The sequence below is a fragment of the Aethalodelphis obliquidens genome, unplaced genomic scaffold (assembly GCF_003676395.1).
Source record: "Aethalodelphis obliquidens isolate GAN/ISIS:26980383/991018 unplaced genomic scaffold, ASM367639v1 scaffold3, whole genome shotgun sequence".
NCBI classification, from domain to species: Eukaryota; Metazoa; Chordata; class Mammalia; order Artiodactyla; family Delphinidae; genus Aethalodelphis; species Aethalodelphis obliquidens.
This window is the reverse complement of record NW_020837947.1, coordinates 36,534,571-36,549,662: the sequence shown is the minus strand read 5'-3', so window position 1 is coordinate 36,549,662 and position 15,092 is coordinate 36,534,571. Positions and strand designations below refer to the sequence as shown.

Below are 15,092 nucleotides of genomic sequence, written 5' to 3'. Positions count from 1 at the left end.
TAGCACCTCTGAAAAAGGGAGAAATGTTAATATAGTTTTAGCACCTTTTTTAAAAACACAGGTCATTTTTGCAACTAGTATTGCAGTACAATTCTCCTAGTCTCTTCAGAAGAATCTAGCCTTGTACTCTCACTATCATCTCTAGAACAGCACACTTCCTCCAATGAAACACACTGAACTCTTTTAACCCTGTCTGTTGATGTCGACATACCTGAGATGGGCTAATTTATTTTTGCATGTCTTACTTGTACAACTACTTTTGCTTTAGGATCCCTATTATCTCTGAGCAAAAATTATGCTATTTGTACCATTTGCTCACAAAAGAATCATGTACTTACTTTGTTCAAAGCTGCTACTGGACAGTATTGATTGTTTATACATTTTACAGAACATTGTAGCACTTCTCTTTCTCAAGTGCTTCACTATAAATAAATCAGGGTCCCTATTACCTCTGACATGTATACAATCTTAGTTTTATCATCAAACTTAGTTTTATTACCAAAATAGTAGCGTGTTGTTGACAGGTTGCTTTTTGCATTTCCCAATCATTTTCTTTTTTTAATTGAGATATAATTGACATATAACATTGTATTCGCTTTAGGTGTATAACATAATGCCAGTTATTTTCAATGAACAATTTTGGTTACAAACTCCCATTATGGGTCCTGTCTCAAAAACTAAAGGTATCTTGTGGCAGTTCTATTGCACTAGATCAGCCATTTATTTGATCACCTCCCAAATGGCAGATGTATAGAATGGTTGAACCACTGCTCTCAGTACAGTTTTTAAAACTAATGGGATATTTAAACTCTGAATGAGGCATTAACCATGATGACATTTGAATTTTATTACTCGTCTTTTATGCTGCCTGAGTATCTCCTGCTCTTCCAGCTTTACTAATACATTAGACTCATTTGAACCCGGGTAACTCTTTGGTAAGGTTGGCCTGAAGAAATCTACCAGTCTCCAGAGGCCAATTTAGAACGGGAATTATTGGTTAAGCCAGCGTTGGCATGCAGTTCAGTCCATTTCCCAGCCTTAAGAAGATAAGGCAAGTTTGCATGTACGTCTACCTTTATTTAATCTTTTAAAAAGTGTTTAATACGGTCATGCTTGGTGATGCGACACAATACCTAAAGGCTGGTATTAAGATATGTTTCTGATCCTCTGAAAAGCTTTTCTGACTCAGTAGGCTGTGAAAGTTCACAACAGCCCTAAAGGCAATCCTCCATGAGTTATTGTAGATTGATAACTGCACCTGGATTATTCATAGCAAAGAAAATTTGCAACATGCTCCTTAATAGCCCAGCCATTGGAATAGTTTAGGATAAGAATCACCTGGTGGACAACTGAAATGATACACCAGTCTACATAAAAAATATTTCATATAAAAGACCTTCATTAATAACACTGATATAATCATATTAGAATATTTTGCTAAAGCAATCTTGAAATACGTAAATGGAATAAGATGCAAAAGAGCAAGTAAAATCATTTGCAACTTAAAAGTATATTTTGTGAGCATATAATATCCTTCTGTTCAAATTCATATTATAAAAAGCATGGGCTTATAACATCTGAATTATGAATTCAGAACAAAAATAGATGATTTAAATGAAACACAGAACAAATCTATTTGAGAATGAGACATTTGCAGATAAAAAAAAAAAATAGTGTTTGCTACCCCCATCTCCACCCCAGTCAAAAAAGGAGCATTGAATAATAATTCTATATTGTATCAGCATAAAAAACTATTGTGAACTTCTATGTTGATCTAAGGGCTCAGAACTAAAATGTGTCTTTGTACTTAAGAAAACAAGTACATCCACCTTGTTTAAATATATTTGCAAATTTAGAAATTATAATAACAATACAAAAAGGTCTTTTAACATAAATGACAGTTGCCTAAATGTAGTATTTTTAAATTCATCTTTTTATTGTGAAATAATTATAGAAATACATAGAAAATAATTGTGAAATACATAATGCAATTGTATGAAATAATACAGAGAGATCTTGTGTACCCTTTATCCAGTTTTGCCCAATGGTAACATCTTGCAGAACTATAGTACAATATCACCATTAGGATGCTGACAGTGGTGCAGTCAAGAATCCTTTGTGTTGCCACATCCACTTCCCTGTGACACCCCACCTTCCCTAGTCCTGGCAACCAGTAATCTGTTCTCCATTTCTCTAGTTTTGTCATGTCAAGAATGTTATTTAAATGGAATCATACAGTATACAACCTTCGGGAATTGGCTTTTTTCACTCAGCATAATTCTATGGAAATTTATACAAGTCGTTGCATGTATCACTAGTCCCTTTCTTGTACTGCTGAGTAGTATTCCATAATACGGATATGCCAGTTTGTTGAGCAGCTCACTCAATGAAGGACATCTGGATTGCATCCCGTTTGGGGCTATTATGGATAAAGCTGCTATATGCTTTAGTGTACAGGTTTTTGTGCAAACACATCTTCCTTTCTCTGGCATAAATGGCCAGGAGTGTGTTGCTGGGTTATATTGCAGTTGTGTGTTTAGTTTTTCTAAGAAAACTTCAAACTCTTTTCCAGAGTGGCTATACATAAATACTTCTGTCTTTTTTCTTCCAAGATTTTTGTAGTTGGTCTTCTAAATTTTGACCATCGTGAATCTTGGTATGAATTTCTTTGGGTTTTTCCTGTTTGGGCTTCAATCAGCCTCTTGAATACATAAGTCAAATTTGGAAAATTTGCAGTCACTATTTCTTCGAGTACTTTTTCAGTACTGCTCTTTTTTTCCTTTCCTTTCAGGACTCCAATGACACAAATGTTAGATGTCTTATTATAGTCCTATGGCTGTATGAGGCTCTGTTCATTTTCTTTTTTAGTCTACTTTTTTTCCTCGTGTATATTGGGTAATTTCTATTGTTCTATCTTCAAGTTCACTGATTCAGTCCTGTCTCCTCCATTCTGCAATTGAGTTTTTTAAATTTTGGTTACTGAATTTTTTTTTTCAGTTCTAAATTTTCAGTCTGGTTCTTCTTTATATCTTCTATTTCTTTGATGACACTTTTTTTTTCATTCATTTCAAGTGTGTTCATAACTTCTTGCTGAAGCATTTTTTTTTACTCTAAAATGTTTGCCAGATAATTCTAACATCTAACATCATCTAATTCTAACATCTAACATCATCCAGCTCTGTGTTAGCTTCCATTGGTTGTCTGTTTTCATTCATGTTGAAAACTTTATCCTTATTGATACAGTGAGGAATTTTAAATTGAAACATGGACACTTTGGGTATTATATTATGAGACTCTATATCTTCCTTAAATCTTCTGTTTAGCTGGCTTTCTCTGGCGCTCCTTTGGCAGGGGAAGGAGAGACACTGACTCATTACTTCCGAGCAGGGGTTAGAAGTCCAGATTCCCCACTCAGACTCTATTGATACTCAAGAGAGGAAGGGCTTCTCATTAAGGCTTGGAGACAGTGGAAGTTCCTGCTCTCTACTCAGCCTTCACTGGTACCTCCAGGGTACCAAGGTACCAGGGTACCAGGGAAGGCTAGGAGGGGTAGGAGTGCCTTGTTACTGCTCCCAGCTGGCTTCATCTAACACCACAGGGGCAGGGCATTGACCTCATTACTGCTGGTCATTGGTGAAAGTCCTGATTCTCCACTAAGCCTCCTCTGACACCACCCAGTTGGGAAGGGAGGGGTGCCTTCTTACTACAGAGTGAGGCCAGAAGTCTAGATTCCCTTTGGGGGTCTCTACAGACACTACGGAGGGGGACTTCCTCCTTCCTGGCAGGAATGAAAGTCCAGGCTCCCTGCCTCACTTCTCAGACACCACAGCCTGGCCAGGAGGGAAGACCTCGCTCCCTCTTCTTTGTTGCTGTGGCTGGGGAGTGGGGTTACAGTTTTTTCTGTGGTGTTGGCTAAAGAGGGCTATTATTGTCTTAAATTGTTTTTCTGTCTTGTTAGGCTGTCCCTTTCCTGGTCCTTTGGTTAGCGAGAGCAAGCTTTTGTTGGGGCTCTTTTATCTGTGCCTATTGGCATTTCTGTGTCATGGGCTTCTTCAGCCCCAAGTATGGTATATATGAGACAAAAGAAAAATAGGAGACTCACTCCCATGTCCTTCTTTGGGTCCCAAGATTCCTAGCCAGTCTACCTTCTTTCCATATTTCAGAGTCTTCCTATGTGTGTTTTATATATATAATGTCCAGGGTTTTCAGCAGTATTTAGTGGGAGGGTTAGGGAAAAGTATGTCTACTCCAACTTCCTGAAAAAAAGTCCAGAAGATAGTATTTTAAACACTAAGGCTATTACATTTTCAATTATTACAATTAAATCTTTTTAAATACTTACCAAAAGCCTTCAGTTTCCTCTTCTCTATTAGCTTCTAAGTGAATTTCTGGGATATACAGTCATAATTCGGTTTGTAGATACAAAAAAGAATTTTAATCTGATTTAGTTATAGAGAGAAAATATCATTTCCTTTCAGCCAGTAATGATATCAAGATGATATATAATTCCCTATCAGGTGAATTAGAAGCGAATAAATCATATTAGATGTATCAAGGTGAAAAGATGAATAAAAATTAAAAGATTTAGGCTTAGCTCTGCTTTGAATGCCAAAGACTAAGACAACTGTAATATTTTGGTTTGTTACAAGTGTATAATTATATGTTTGCCTAGTATAATACCACTGGTATCTTTCATTGTTACTCTGAGCTATCTTTAAATAAGGAACAGAATAAAATAATTTTATTTTCATTCCAGGTATTCATATCCACTATGACCATGTAGGTCACTGTTTCCTACTTTGGGAACCATTACACCCCTTCACATTGCCCAAACTCCTCTGAAACAGGGCCTCTTGCTCCTCTCTGAACATAATCCACATCTTCCCATAGGTTGCCTGAGCTCTGCTTGGAAGATGTTCTCACCTTTCCCGTTACCCTCTCAAAGCCTTCCACCCCCATCTCTCGAGGTCTATCTCCAAAATGCCAACCTACAACCTACACTGGGAATGGATTGCCAGTTCTTTGGGAAGGCAACACTTTAACTCAGTCTTAAAGGATGAGTTAGAACTACTCAAAGGTGGAGAGCTGAGCAAGGAAGGAAGGGAGGAGGAGATGTAGGGCATTCGCATACTTTGTTGGCAGAAGGGGTTAAAGAGTTAAAGAACAGAGGGCAACCACCTGATGTATGTCTGCAAACTACCAACACCTTAATACTGTCATAAATTCTGAGACAAGGAGTGGTGGGAAATGAGGCTAGACAGGGACTATACATCACATTAGGAAGGATATGTATTTTGTGAAAAATTTTATACTTCTTCAGTAGAAGATGGGGTGCTCCTTAAGTGTACTGCATAGAAAATTACATAGTTTGAATTGCAATTTGATACATACTCAAAGCCCTCTGGTTAAAGCCCTAATCTGTCTTCACAGCTTTTATTTCCGTTGCTCTAATATGAGGTCACAAACTCTCATCAGATGGAAGGACTGGCTCTTCCTTGAACACAGTCTATAACTTCCCCGCTTGATGAACTCGCTCAGGAAAAGCCAGGCCCATTTTACCTCTCCTCTGCAAAAATACATATAATGCTCTTCCAAAGGTAGCTGTGAGGATTAACGAGCTAACGCGTGAAATCACCCAGTTTACCGTTTGTCAGTTAGGAGACAATCAATTTTCTTCTTTCCTCCTGGCACTTATCTTAATCTACTTTGAAGTACAATTATATGTGTACCCCTGCTACAAGACTGCAAAATCCTTTAGACTGTGTCTAAAACAGTGGCTCTAAACGAGGGGCAGTTTTGCCTTTGAAGGGATGTATGGCAATGTCTGGAGACATTTTGGATTATCTCAATTATCAACTGTCTCGATCATAGGATGTTAGTAGTTATACATCCTATAATGCATAACAGAGTCCACAAAAAAGAGTTACTCAACCCAAAATGTCAGTGGTGCCGAGGTTGGGAAACCCTGGCTTGGTTCATCTTTGTGGCCTGGGCAGCAGTTAGCAGAGTTGCATGTTATAGGAAGTATTCAGAGCTGTAAGAAATTCGTTGAAACTGCTTTTCTGTAGGTAAATTTATAAGTTGCTGTGAGGGAGTAAAAATTAAATTAGAAATGTATTTGGTGTAGGAAAATTGAAAGGTAACAGAGGTTTATGAATCTTTATTAATTTGGGAGAAACCAATTTCCATTTGTATTTAGAGGTGACCAATTTAAAAGGTGAAGTTCTCTTAATCAGCAAGCTTTTGTAATGAAATGCAGCAGGATTTACTTTTATATCAAAGTCACTCCCCTGATAGTTAAAGAATGCAACCGAATACAATTAAAAGATCACTGGTAAGCAAAATACAGTGCCTTGGCTGCATTCTGGGAGTACGGTTAGTAATCTAGATTCTAGTGACACTTTAATGAGAAGTTTAAACTCACTGGCCCTGAATCTCAGAATTTATCAATGCTCTTTACCTAGATTTTCATTTAAAAGTAATTAAGTGATGAGTGAAAATCAAGAGAAAAGTTTGTGATTAGGAAAAAAGTTGCTTTGTAGATAATTCAAGTAGTAAGTATTTTAAACTGAAAAGAAGAGATAAACTACTGATAAATCTATGGCATTTAGCCACAATGGTAAGGCCTTCCTGTGGAGGAAGAAGGGGAGATACAGGCAGTACCCAGGGGATTTAACCAAACCCATAGCCTCTTTACCTCGCCACAGTCGGATTCAGCACCCATGACAGAGTACGCATGGGACTAGGTCCCTCAGTGATACAGGCATTTTCATGGGCCCTGGTGGATAAAAGATTAAGAAGTGTTAATCTGCTTCTCCATTATCTGTGAAAATGCTCAAATCACTGTGTGATTTTGTTTGGTCAAATCAATATCTTTGCTAAAGCCAAATAGGATACACTGGTTTTTAACAGTACCCTGTATTCTAAAAATAAGTCCCATAAAAACAGTAACCTGATGATTCCATTATATAAGGAGACTGTTCTTACTATCACAATTTTATTGCCAATAGCAACGTATACTTCAAAGAGAAAAATCCTTATTTGATGACTTTTCTAACATATTTTTAAAAACCTAAGTGCTAATGTAGCATCAGTGGTATGTTATCTAGCTCTCTGTTACTATGTGTGGTGGTTCAGATACTACACTTGGGGGTGCGAGGGCAGCGGGTCCACTGTCCCTCTCAGCCAGGATCTGAAAACAAAAGCTTGTGGAGAATATTTTGCATAAGTCTGCTTTCTCATTCATTGCTCTCTCTTAAGCAGGGTCACTATTTCTGTGCCAGGAAAACCACTGTTTTATCTCATGCCAGATCTCTTTGGAAAAGAACAGAATCTGCCAGAACGTGCTTTCTTTCTCAAACTAAAATTAAAGATTTTCTAAAGTTGCTTTTAACCGGACCTCTGTCTCCAAATAGTTCTTCTCATTAAATACCTATCAGTGTACCCTGTGACTTAAAATGTTCCACTCACATCTTCCAGAAATACTGCAATCTGTCAGCTAATGGAAAACAAGTTCATTAGGTTTATCACAGCAGCAACTTTTTGCCCCGTACCTTAGCTTCCTGATTGAAGACTCTAGCCTTTTTCCCAAGGTTCCCTTCCCCGATGCCAAGTACTCTGTAGGATCAATGCCTGTCTGAAATGTCACCGTGAAAACTTTTCATCACTGTCCTGAGGACATGCCTTTAAGGATTCCTCCAAACTGGATTGTTTTGGAAAAAAAATTTTCCACATATCAGGAAATTAGTTTGCTTCCTTATACCAGTGCTCATTATTTGACTAAATAATTATACTTATATGAAGGAATACAAAACTACACCATCTGAGGGGACATATATCAAGGGGCTTTACTGTGCTCCTTCACAGATACTATTTCAGTGAGCAAAGACTTCCCTGACCACAGGGACCTCTGTTGTATGCTTCAGAAAGGATGCTCTGATGTGTGCAATCCCAGTCAAATGCATTGTGATATTCCTTACAGTTACCCACCCCGTTGCTCCTCTGTATCATGTCATCTTAACTATACTCGGTATGTCCTGGTTCCTGTTACTGGTCTAAATAAGAGTTTTTCTTACTTACAAAGTGTTGAGGCAACATTTCAAGGAATCTCCTTAATATTTTTCTCTCAGAACATTTTTCTGATAGTCAGCAGGAGTCCAATTTTAGTATCTTAGGCTCTGGGCTAATGAAAAGTGAATTAGAAGTTGATTGGCACAAATGCAAATGCTAATCCATTGATGAATGGCCATAATCCTGTATTTTTCCTCTGGATCTAAAATAACTTGTTGTAGATTGGTTGGCAATTAACAAATCTTAAACATAAATGCAGAACAAAGGAAAACAGAGTAATATATTCACTTATAAGGCACATTATATGAATCAAGAATCCACACTGGAGTCCAGATCCAGTCTGATGAACTCTTTTGGAACACTGAATCTAGTCAAAACCACATGCCTTTGAAAAGTCGCTCCCCCAGTGAGATCCAGTACTGTTGCCTTTGCCACATGTCTAAAGCATCTTTGTTTTGTTTCAGCTGGCAGGGTTCATCTACGCCTGTTATGTTGTGAAATGTATAACTGAAGAAGAGGACAGCTGTAAGTATTAAAGCTCTGTTCTGTTTCTTTCAAGTTCAGAGCATCTTCTTTACTGCCTCTTACCTGCTTTCCTACTTCTCAGGCAATATCCCTTAACACATCATTAGAATAGGGACTAAGCCCTTTGTGCCCATTAGGCTAAAATGGTTTTCATAAAAGTATCCAGCATATAGATAACTAATCAGTTTCACCCAGGACTACAAATCCCAACAATCAACAATTTGCAATAGTTCCAAAAATTCTCACAAGAACTGACTCCAGATTGATTCAAGAAATTTGTCTTCATGAAACCAAACGTTCATATTTCCTATTCTTTCCTACAATTTGATTCAAATAGCTAGAACTTTATGTCAGAGTCTCAGCATTCCGCACTACTACTTGATCCAGAGTTTAAATGGAGGTACCCTCTCACAAGCCTCTAAGTGGCTCCATTGTCCTCTGCTCTTCTAAAAATTGGCAGGTAGAAGGTTTCACTCCTTCCTTGCCCCCTAAGGATCTGAAATAGGAGGATTGGAAAAAGTACTTCAATGCTCTCTGGGTACTTGCCCATACAGCTATATTTATTCTGAGGAAAAATCAGAGCTGGGAATCATTTTTCTTGGTTTCCAAAGATATTCATAATGATTGGGGTGTTGAGACAGTGGAGGAAAAGATGAGGATCCACTGCTCTGTTAATAGGATGATTCGAGGAAAATACTCAAAGAGAAATATGTGTTTCTTCTTTACTTTCCAGTCATACTAGAAAGAAGGAGGCTGTATCATGTGATTCATTTAGTGGAGGTACATTCTCAATCATACTCACACACGATGTAAAATTAGAAATATACAGTGCATAGTTTTTATTGTTGTTTGCAAAAGGAAATGATAGTCCTTTACAAATAAGTGTTTGTAAAACACTCCTCAATGTATCAAGTGCTATGTCAGTTTTGGGATATTTTAAGATGAGTAGGGACTTCCCTGGTGGCGCAGTGGTTAAGAATCCGCCTGCCAAGGCAGGGGACACGGGTTCAATCCCTGGTCTGGGAAGATCCCACATGCCGCGGAGCAACTAAGCCCGTGTGCCACAACTACTGAGCCTGCGCTCTAGAGTCCGCAAGCCACAACGACTGAGCCCGCGTGCCAAGAGCCCGTGCTCTGCAACAAGTCACTGCAATGAGAAGCCCGCGCACCACAACGAAGAGTAGCCGCTGCTCGCCACAACTAGGGAAAGCCTGCGCACAGCAACGAAGACCCAACGCAGCAAAAATAAATAAATAACTTTATTAAAAAAAAAAAAAAGATGAGTAATATGCAGTCTTTTACTTCTAGGAATTAAGCATTTTGTAGGGGAAAGAAACATGTGAACAAATAAGTATAATAAAGCTCTGTAGAGTGTATAGTGTGGGGTGTTAGGAAAGGAATCAGGAAAGGTTTCATAGAGAAGGACACTCTTGAGCTTGGTCTTGGAAAATAAATAGATATTTGGATAGCTGATACGAGAGTAAGGTGATCCCAGGCAAAAGGTGAAAAAGAACCAAGACATATCACAGCCTGCCATGTTGGGGGCAGAGCAGTCAGGTTAATATGACTGAATTATATTCTGTGCTAGAGAAGGGTACCCAGAGATGACTGGAAAAGATGAGATAGTAGAAAAACGGTTATCACAGAGTAAGGAGTCTGGACTTTATTTTGTATAGCATGATGGCCAATGAATTGGCAGTTAATAGAAAGAGAGTAACAATCAGAAATGCACTTCAGGGCTTCCCTGGTGGCGCAGTGGTTGAGAATCTGCCTGCCAATGCAGGGGACACGGGTTCGAGCCCTGGTCTGGGAGGATCCCACATACCGCGGAGCAACTGGGCCCGTGAGCCACAACTACTGAGCCTGCGCATCTGGAGCTTGTGCTCCGCAACAAGAGAGGCCGCGACAGTAAGAGGCCCGCGCACCGCAATGAAGAGTGGCCACCGCTCGCCACAACTAGAGAAAGCCCTCGCACAGAAACGAAGACCCAACACAGCCAAAAATAAATAAATAAATATTTAAAAAAAAAAAAAAAAAAAAAGAAATGCACTTCAGAAAAAACATAATGGTATCAGTATGAAGGAGAGACTTGAACGGGAGGGTCGAGATGAAGGAAAGACAGACAGATCAGGACACCATGAAAATGACTGAGATATGAGGGTCTGGACTAAGCCCAGTGTTGGAGAGGGAGAGGATAGATATGTTATTAAACATAAAAATAATACTGATTAATGGGCTATGGATGGGTACTATGTAAGCGGTAAGGAAGAGACTGATAGATTTCTGAATTTCTGATATGAGTGAATGGATAGATGAAAATGTCACTTGAGGAAAGTAGAATGGGGATGCAGCAACTGGTTCAGTTTGGAAAGGTTAAGTTTGAGGTGCTTAACAAAGATGCATGAGAAGATATCTAGTAAGCACTTGTCCTATGCCCAAAAGATTTATTCTGTTGGAAGGGTAAATATTAGGAAAGGTAAAAGATATATGGATTTTAAAATGTATGGACTCCACAAACTATGTAAGTTCATTCAGCTATTAACCATTCAGTGTCTTTGTGCCAAATCCTTGATGAGTCTATAGGTTAAATTTCATATGGGAATTGAGCTTTCTCTAAACTATAATGTTTGATTTTATTTCACAATGATGTCTGCATTTTTATCTTCAGAAAAATACTGACACACCAAGTCTCCTAGACAGATAATCGGTATCTCTCCAGAATAGTACCTCCCAAGCGGGATCCCAGAAATGCTAGTCCATAAGCTATACTGCTCAAAAAAGATTCCAAAGCCAAGTAAGTTTGACACTGAAAATTTAGAATGCACATGTATGTATTAACATCTCTGAGAGTACTGCAATAAAGAAGTATGTCCAATTTGTCCTAATCCAGTTTTGTTTTAACCATATTGTGTTGGATGAGATACAGTGAGGCCAGAAGCCGATCAAAGAGAGAAACCAAAAAGGGTTTCACTACATTCACGGTTCCCTAGGGAGAACACAGCATGCGATGCAGGGCCACTCAGGGAAAGCATCATCGTGGGTCATGAGGCAGAGAGAGAGAGAGACAGAGGAGAGAGAGAAAGACAGAGAGAGAGAGAGGGAGGGAGGAGAAAGAGAGAGAGACACACACACGCAGAACTGTAAGCAAGTGCTTTTTTTGTGGTTTCCAGGGAAAGGACCAGGCAAGGCAGGGTAAAAGGGTTTAGGATTGGCTAAGTTTGAAAGAGGTCCCCATGAAATTCATGTTCACTGTGAGTGTCAGAGAATAAGGTTTGGGGCTATCTAAGGTCTCCAGATGTTTTGGGTGGGCCAGGCTTAACCTGGGAACAGCCTGTGGTCATTCTGTAGATGTTAGGGCATTTTACAGAAACTAAAAGTATAGTTAATATCCCAAACATTTGAACACGGAACCTTTTTTCATAAGAAATCTTAATATGCCAGGGAATTATAATTCCAGGGAACTCATTTTAGGGAATTCTGCCCTAGGTCAAGTTTTGGTCAAAGCCATGTAAATCCAAGGGGATGTGAAGTCACAAATATCTTTTGGAAGATAAGGCTTATCTTTCAAGCATCTAATAAACTGTTTTCCATAATGTTTATGTCTTTTTATGTATTTTGACCACAACTCCTTAAGTGCCTTTATTAATCTAAAAGAAAAGCAGACTTATCATAGATAATTTTTCTAATTTTAGTCTTTTTGCTCAGTGAGTAAGATATGAACTACTTTCCTTTTTTTTATATCCTAGTAGACTCATGCTTATCATGAACATTCATGGGACTACTAAACAACCTGGAGGAGATGCTCATTTGGGCCAGTTCTCTGTCCAGTTAGGTCTGTTTACTTGTGGTCACTCACACACAGACAATTACGAATATTTGTTGAGTAAAATGCTTTAGATTGATATTTCCCATGCATTATCATTATCTTGATCACCTGTCTATATGTTTACCTCCAGGCACTGCCTAGAACACATGACTTCCAATGCTCAAGTGTAAAAAAGGTTGCAATTTCTATCTAGTTTTCAGTAATTATAAAGAAAATTATTTTGATCCTTTAAAAATGTTTTGGCTTGATGAATGTACAATAAAACACACACACACACACACACACACGCACACACACACAAATGCTCTCAGAAAGTAAGTCCTGAAAGATGGGAAAAGTTTAATGTATATATAAACAGGGAAAGGATCTCTGTGTAACTCTTCTTACCTGCTGTGGATTTGCAATGAAGCAACCTGATGGGAGTGTAGTACAGGAGGAGATGCCAGCTCCCTACTTGCCAAATTAGTTAAGTTTCCATTCCTAAGAGCCTCACAAGGAACACAGGACAGTTTGGGTTCTGTAGCTGTGCTGAGAATGGACTGTGGAGATAAGGGCCTAATTACGGCACCTGGAAGACTGAAATATTCTTGACATCAATAGGAAGCGGACCGGCTCTGTACCCATTTTTGATATCTGAGGCTCAGCAGCAAGTGTAGCCAGAGAGCCTCAGAGGCACCACACTCTAGGGAGCTAAGGCGAGGGTTCAGGCTCCATGAGCGAAGAGTCAAACTTAGACTCCACAAATAGCAATAAATCATCATTGAACTAGAGGGAGTTCCTGCAGGCACATCAAATGCCTAGGATTTTTTTCTTTATTTCTCTTTTTAAACAGTATCTCATTTACTTTTCTAGAGGCCAGTTTTATAAATACTTATATAGACACTTTAATGCAAAGTTGTTGTTAATTTCCCCAATGAAAACCCTGGGCCTTGAAGTTTACATCTCTGACCCTCTGTTTATCTAAGCCAGAGCCCCAGCCTGACAGGCCAACTGGCTGTGCAAACTCACAGGACAACACTGCCATCTGCTGTGCCTATCAGGAGATGACAACCACCCTTGGAGCAAAGATTTCAAATAGGAAGATGTGGGCAATTCCGCACCCATGTATCAGTCACCTAGGGGTGCAATAACAAAATATAACAGACTGGGTGGCTTAAACAATGCATATTTATTTTCTCACAGTTCTGGGGGCTAGAAGTCCAAGATCAAGGTGTTGGCAGGTTTGGTTTCTCGTAAAGCCTCTCTCCTTGGCTTATAGAAGGCTGAATTCTCACTTTGCCCCCTTTTCTCTGTCTGTGCATGCCCCCATGTCTCTCTTCCTCTTCTTATAAGGACACCAGTTTTATTGAATTAGGGCCACGTACTTATGGCCTCTTTAGCCTTAATTACCTCTTTAAAGGCCCCATCTCCAAATACAATCACATAGCAGGTTAGGCCTTTAACAGATAAATTTGGAAGGGGATACCACTCAGACCATAACATCCCATATCTAAAGATACACACGCACACGCGCACACACACACACGTGCACGCACACACCATGTGACTGTTGGCTATTTGAAAATACCTATGGGGAACAGAGTGGGGCTAGCTTCTGCTCACTGGCACATCAAATGCCTGTGGGTAAGAGGCTCCAGGCGGTAACGGTAACCTCCCTGCTCCTGGCTCACTGCCAGTAGGCAGGAGTTGCGGTCCGCATCTCCTGCTGTGAGGTGGGGTGATCTGCCTTCAGATGAGAAGCTCCTCACCAGAAAAAAGCTGGGACCTGCTCCAGAGAGTGTGCCTTGACACTTGAACCTTATTTGAGTGGGGCAACCATCACAACATACTTTTATATATTTGTAAAAGGCAGCGATATGTCTTAGGAGAAAAGACTTTCTCCAAGAGAGCGGGCATCCCTCGCTGAGCTGTCTTTGTGGCTGGGCTCTTCACTGTATCATCTGTTGCCAACCATGCTGAGTTTTCCTTATGACCTCCAGTGTTTTTTATTCCCCTCTACTTGTTCTCTTTGACAGTATTCTGTGAAAGAAATAAAATGTTCTGAGATTTCTGGTCTGGTGCCTTTTATTATACTTGCAGCTCTTCTCTCCCTTAATCCTTAGCTCTTCTGCACCAGAGTCTAATGTCCACTTACAGTGATAGAACTAAGAACTTATCAGCTTCATTAGAGTTGTTAGAGGTGACAATTAAAAGGAAAACATGCAGCTGTGGAAAAATAATAACATATCCATAATAGAAAAAATAGGCAACATGATTTCTCAATTTTTATTATGTTTTCTTATAAACCTTTGCCTTAATAGTTAAACTAAAAATAAAAATAAACATCAGTCCTCTGGAAAGTGGATCCATTTTTCTAAGTAGTCACTATCTTTTCTAAAAGAGATTCAGTGTGTTTGCAAATGTCCTTAAATATTCAAATCATCCGGGAAAATATGCAGAATGTCATTTTAAAAATATCCTAAGAGGGCTTATTTTGAAAAAAATATTGGAAAATTAATTCTAGATGTTTAAACACACATGTTCAGATACACACATGCACAAACCTACCAACCAAGCACAGATTCATAAAAGCCTGTCCTGAATTCCCCAAAATAAACTGGCCTTGGGATAAAAGTCATAATCGATTTATAGACTCTTTCATTTGAAAAGCAAACCACAGGAAATGATTCAC

The 15,092-nt window shown here is 39.1% G+C and overlaps 1 protein-coding gene across 2 annotated transcripts in view; it reads left to right on the top strand.

Annotated features, from left to right (window-relative positions):
* NKAIN2 (sodium/potassium transporting ATPase interacting 2) overlaps positions 1-15,092 on the top strand; it is a 979,230-nt gene that overhangs the window by 944,472 nt on the left and 19,666 nt on the right. For both annotated transcript variants that reach the window (XM_027087241.1, XM_027087234.1), the window contains one exon: positions 8,535-8,595. In XM_027087241.1, coding sequence (XP_026943042.1) covers positions 8,535-8,595 — 61 coding nt within the window. The remainder of the gene's footprint in view (positions 1-8,534; positions 8,596-15,092) is intronic.